General features: G+C 37.8%; 1 protein-coding gene across 1 annotated transcript; it reads left to right on the top strand.

Moving 5' to 3' along the window:
• The first annotated feature begins 900 nt into the window (after nt 1-900).
• Nucleotides 901-3,925, top strand: LOC143544860 (serine/threonine-protein kinase D6PK-like). Its single transcript, XM_077036853.1, has 2 exons — nt 901-2,108; nt 2,892-3,925. The coding sequence occupies exons 1-2, from the start codon at nt 1,006-1,008 to the stop codon at nt 3,742-3,744; spliced, it is 1,956 nt and encodes a 651-aa protein (XP_076892968.1). The 5' UTR covers nt 901-1,005; the 3' UTR covers nt 3,745-3,925.
• The last annotated feature ends 1,830 nt before the right edge of the window (nt 3,926-5,755 follow it).

A 5,755-nucleotide genomic window follows, 5' to 3' on the forward strand; every position in this document is an offset into this window, starting at 1 on the left:
TTAAAACGACGTAACGATAATTTCTACATTTTTTTGTTTGCCGGTTTTACAATCTTCTTTAATTATGCCTTTTTTATTTATTTGTTGCTTTAAATATCTTATTATTATTATTATTATTATTATTATTATTATAGTTTTGTCTGACATGATTGTGAATGAAGTTAAGGATTTCGGAAAGTTATTATTATTTTATTTTTTTATTATTTGTTATTATAACTATAGATTCTACAGATGTCACTTTACTCTTTGATTTCACACCATATTTTGCAAATATTCTGGTCACATTTTTACTAATTGTCGGAAAACTATTAATGTTATTGACTCTCAGTCACAGGCTGGTGCATCTTTTGACTGTAGCTAAGTAATAGTATTCACTTCATATATCATTTACGTAATATGTTAACTAATGGTGTGCACAGTTCGGTTTGGGTCGGTTTTGGGCTGGAACTGAACCAAGAAGCGAAACTTTGGTTTTCGAATATTCAAATCTGCTCGGTTTCGGTTTTTTTGGTTTTCAGTTTGCGTTTGGTTCCGTTTTGGTTTTGCAATTTGAGCTTAAAGTTTTTGGGCCGAAAAACAGTTGGCCCACAATAATGAATTTGGGCCGAATATACTTTGTTAATTAATATCAAGCTGATTATTATACATTTGAGCTAAAATATGTGAGTTGTATATTAGTATGTTGTATATATTTATTAAATATTTGTAAATTACTCAAAATAAAAATAAAAAGGGATAATATCTATAGATATTGTTTGGTTTGGTTCGATTTTCTCGGTCTTTATTACATGCAAAACCAAAACCGGACAGTAAGTTCGGTTTTTACAAAAAACAGAAAACAAATCCGTCGATTTCTGTTTTGGTTTGGTCTTTTCAGTTATTTCAGTTTCGGGCCGTTTTTTTCGGTTTCATACACCCCCTCTAATATTGACTGTCCATTTTCGCCTTTCAGAGTTCCATCGATCACATTGAACAAAAATAGTGGCGTGTGATGCATTGAACAAAATGAAAAGGATTCATGAATCAAGAAAGCTTCCGGTTCACCAACAATCATTCAATATGAATAAGTTACCGAACACGCAATTCGCTTCAGTAAAAGCCGACGACGATGATCTTCGCTATTCTGATTTTGATTTCGATTTCCCACTGTCTATGGACACATGGAATGGTAAAAACTCACTCCATGATGAAAAAGAACTTATTTTAGACATCACTACACTAAAAGAAGTTAATGACTCTCTAGACGATATCGGTGATATCGGGCCCGCTTCATTTTTAGGAGCTAGTCACCCCCCAGAGCCCGTCGACACCGACATGAGCCCGGTCCACCTACCCATGGGCCAAAATAAATCACCCGACCCAAAATGTTTACTAAAAACATTGTCGATAAATGGCCCGATAAACGGCCCGTTTTTAGAAGATTTATCGGTAAAAAGCCCGTTACAACAAGAGTCTGATAAGGAGTGTATTTGGGATGCTTCGTTACCGCCTAGCGGTAATGTAAGCTCGCATAGTAGTATTGACAGTATTGGTATCGTTACGGGTATGAGTGTTGCGAATAGTTGTTGTACAAGTACTAGTGTCACGAGTGACGGGATGCTTAGTGTTGATAAGTTTTACGAAAGTGGGAAAACGAGTATTACTATTAGTCGAGCGAGTGATAGTAGCGGGTTAAGTGATGAGAGTAACTGGAGTAACTTCACTGGGAGTGTTAACAAGCCTCATAAAGGTAACGACCCGAGATGGAAGGCGATTCTAGCTATTCGGGCCCGAGACGGGCTTTTGGGTATGAGTCATTTTAGGTTGTTGAGACGGCTCGGGTGCGGTGATATTGGCAGCGTGTATCTTTTGGAACTGAGTGGGACCCATTGCTACTTTGCGATGAAGGTGATGGATAAAGCGTCGCTTGCTAGTCGAAAGAAACTGTCTCGGGCTCAAACTGAAAGAGAGATATTGCAACTGCTTGACCACCCGTTTTTACCGACTTTGTATACGCATTTTGAAACCGATCGGTTCACTTGTTTGGTTATGGAGTATTGTCCGGGTGGCGATCTGCACACGTTAAGGCAACGCCAACCCGGCAGACATTTCTCGGAACATGCAGCAAGGTATGATATCTTATTATTATTTAACATTTTAACTAGGGGTGTGCACGGTTGGTTTTGGGCTCGGTTTTCGTTTTTTCGGATTGGATTCGGTTCGGTTTTTTTTTCATTTGAGCTTGAAAACTTTGTGCTAGGGGTGTGCGTGGTGCAGTTCGGTGCGGTTTTTGGCTAAAACCAAACCGAAAACCAAAACTTCGTTTTTTGGAGTTTTTGAAACCGTTCGTTTTCGGTTTTTCGGATTTCGGTTTTTTCGGTTTTTGCCATTTGAGCTTGTGAAAAAAAAGTTGACAAAAACTAATGAATTAAGGTATAAATAATTTTGTTAATTGTAAAATAATAGATAATTATACATTTGATCAAAAATATTGAAGTTACATATTTATTAAATTCTTATTAATACTTAATATAAAATATAAAAAAACAAAACTTTAGCAATTCGGGTCGGTTCGGTTTTTTCGACTTTTTTTTACATGCAAAACCAAAACCGAACCGTTAGTGTGGTTTTTACAAAAACATAAAACCAAACCGTTGGTTTTTGTTTCGGTTTGGATTTTTCGGTTTTTTCGGTTTCGAATCGGTTTTTTTGCTCACTCCTACTTTGTGCCAATAAAAAAAATTGGCCCAAGATAATGAATTTGGGCCTAAATTATTTTTGTAATTAATAAACTAAATGATTATTATATATTTGGCATATTTACCTTTTGGTTTTTGTTTTAGTTCGGTTTTTTCGTTTCATGCACACCCCTAATTTACCTCGGATAATTAAAATGTGTTTTCTTCAAACAGGTTTTACGCAGCCGAGGTTCTATTAGGACTCGAGTATCTCCACATGCTGGGAGTCGTATACCGAGACTTAAAACCCGAAAACGTGTTGGTACGTGACGACGGTCACATAATGTTGTCCGACTTTGACCTTTCATTAAGATGCGCGGTTTTACCCACACTCGTAAAATCATCACAAAACAATGACGCTACCAAACGACAGTCATCGTGCATCGAACCCGCGTCAACTTGCATCCAGCCCTCGTGCTTCCTCCCGCGTGTTTTCACTCCAAAAGCCAAAAAAAGAACCGCTTTAAAAACCCGAGCTGACCTCACTCCGTTGTTTGGAGCATTGCCCGAACTCGTTGCAGAGCCAACTGCAGCCCGGTCCATGTCGTTTGTCGGGACTCACGAATATTTAGCGCCCGAGATTATCAAAGGCGAGGGGCACGGGAGCGCTGTGGATTGGTGGACATTCGGGATATTCTTACACGAGTTGTTATACGGTAAAACACCTTTTAAAGGCTCAGGAAACCGAGCCACATTGTTTAATGTGGTGGGCCAGCAGTTAAAGTTTCCTGACGCACCCGCTACTAGCTACGCGGCGCGTGATTTAATAAAAGGGTTGTTAGCGAAAGAGCCACAAAACCGTCTTGGTGTTAAACGAGGCGCTACCGAGATTAAACAACATGCATTTTTTGAAGGTGTGAATTGGGCTTTAATTCGTTGTAGTACGCCGCCTGAAGTGCCGAGAGCGGCGGAAATGGAACCGATGGTTGTGAGTATTCGGGACGCGGGTTCGGTTGGTTCAGGTGGTAATGAGAGTAAGAGAATGGTGGGTATGGAAACCAAGTCTGGTGGTAATTTTGTGGACTGAGTTCTTTTAGCTTTGGCTAATATAAGATTATATAGATTTTTGTTTTATGTTGTTATGAGTTATGAGTTATGACTGATTGTGTGTGTTCATTGTTGTATTTTGGTTGGTTGGATGTGATGACTGGTGTGGTTTTATCTATTCAAATGAGTAATACTAGTTCACTTTCTTGGAAGGTTTTAACATACCGATGGTAATGAATAATGATGTTGTTTTTAGAACTTTTTTTGTATTTAGGCTATCGTATTTTTTGAAATTGGAGAGTCCCGATGTCTCACACTGGCCAGACTATGTTGTCTTAACCGAGCCCGCGCTGGCTTCAGAGTTTGGCTTGAGCGTTCCCTGAAAACCATACCGCTGACTGCCACTTGAGAGTCGTTGTGTTGTGCTGCCACAAGAGCATAACTCTATGGCGTAACACACGGTGGGACGGAAATCCGGGTGGGCTTAGGGTTCGAACTGACAACATTTGCACAAGGCTTAGCTCAAATCTTTTATTGTCAATATCCACCCAAATGTGACACAAGTGAGATTCGAACATGGGTCTCTATTGTTTCCTCTTAAAACAAAAATAGTTTTCATTAGTTTTTTAATCTCAAATATTTTTAATATAATTCAAATGTAGAATTTAGTGTTTGATAGTGTTCATTCATAAAACCGACTCTATCTCCTCTACATCATGTTCTCTCTTCTCTACGTCACTCTCTATCCTCTAAATCACCTCAAAACAACTATTCGAGATGTTGTAAGATTTGATTCACTTTAGTGAGTTTTGCAAAGTGTATATAATGATGTGTTAAACCCATTACAATGGTACATTTTTGTAATGAGTTTTGACGTGTAAGTTGATACTATTGTGTAAATATTGTGTTGTCATGTGAACTTTGATTCATTATTGTAAGTTGATACGACGATTTTCATGCACAAGTTTGTAACGATAAGTCAAATCATTTATAACGATTGGAGCCGACAAGTCGGGTCGGGGAGTGAAGATCAGGTTTGGGTAAGAATGGATTTTTTCTTAGAGCTATTCTTTAATCACAAAGGATAATATTGTGATGGGCAAGGGTGGTGGTGATGTTGTTTTGGTAAATTAAAAATGAATACTGGAATAGAGTTGTACATCATGTTTTAAAACCTGTAAAAAAAAAGCATCGTGGATACTAGGCCTATCACTTTAAATTATCAACCTGGAACTCGAAAGTACTCGTATCTTTGGAACCCGTGCTTGAACCATTATATTTCGGTCTGGTTATTGGTTACTCGTTCAGGGGGGTTCGAATAAACCCAAAAAAACTCGTTATGTGTTATATACCCTAATACTTAAGACAACTTTTAATTAATTCTCTATAATATTTTCATTCGGCATCTGATTGAGTGGCATCCAATCGAGTTTAGTTTCTATTACTATTCAATGTCTAGTTATGGCTTGTTATTTATTCGGTTATATTATCCCTACCTTGCTCGATCATATCCATCACATGATGGTGTATAATCACAATCAATCACATCTATCTTTGTGTTGCATTACATCATTGTTCCATACTTATTTACCTTCGGTTACAACTAATGTATTCCGATTATTTTGATTTTAACACTTTATTTATTTGTTGTTTGTTTCTGCCTTTTCTATTTTCCACATTCCCTCCCTTCTCTATTCTATTCTTAGGATCCAGCTTTTCGTACTCGTAAAAGACATCTAGGAACGAGAAAGCTTTCCAGACTCGTGAAAGACAACTAGGAACAAGAATAGGGCAAGCCATTTCTATCATATACTCAAAACCCGATTAACCTAACCATAAAACCCAAACCCAAAGAACCCAAGTAGGGCTGTAAACGAGCCCGAGTCGAGTCAAGCTAGAGTGTGCTCGAGCTCAAGCTCGACTCGTTTTCTTTACTGAGTTGAAAAATCTAGCTCGAGCTCGTCGAGCCGGGCTCCTATAAATTTTTTATTTATTATTTTGTTGATTTTATATTTTACAAATTTTTATATATAAAAGACAAGAATTATAAT

The sequence above is a fragment of the Bidens hawaiensis genome, unplaced genomic scaffold (genome assembly GCF_021521415.1).
Source record: "Bidens hawaiensis isolate Kalapana, Puna unplaced genomic scaffold, B.hawaiensis_p1.1 tig00013761_1, whole genome shotgun sequence".
In the NCBI taxonomy this organism is placed as follows: domain Eukaryota; kingdom Viridiplantae; phylum Streptophyta; class Magnoliopsida; order Asterales; family Asteraceae; genus Bidens; species Bidens hawaiensis.

Excerpts from the sequence above, each read along its gene's own strand:
- LOC143544860 (XM_077036853.1), top strand. The coding sequence starts at position 1,006 with ATGAAAAGGATTCATGAATCAAGAAAGCTTCCGGTTCACCAACAATCA. Across the intron at positions 2,109-2,891 it reads TTCTCGGAACATGCAGCAAG|GTTTTACGCAGCCGAGGTTC; the intron begins GTATGATATCTT and ends TTCTTCAAACAG.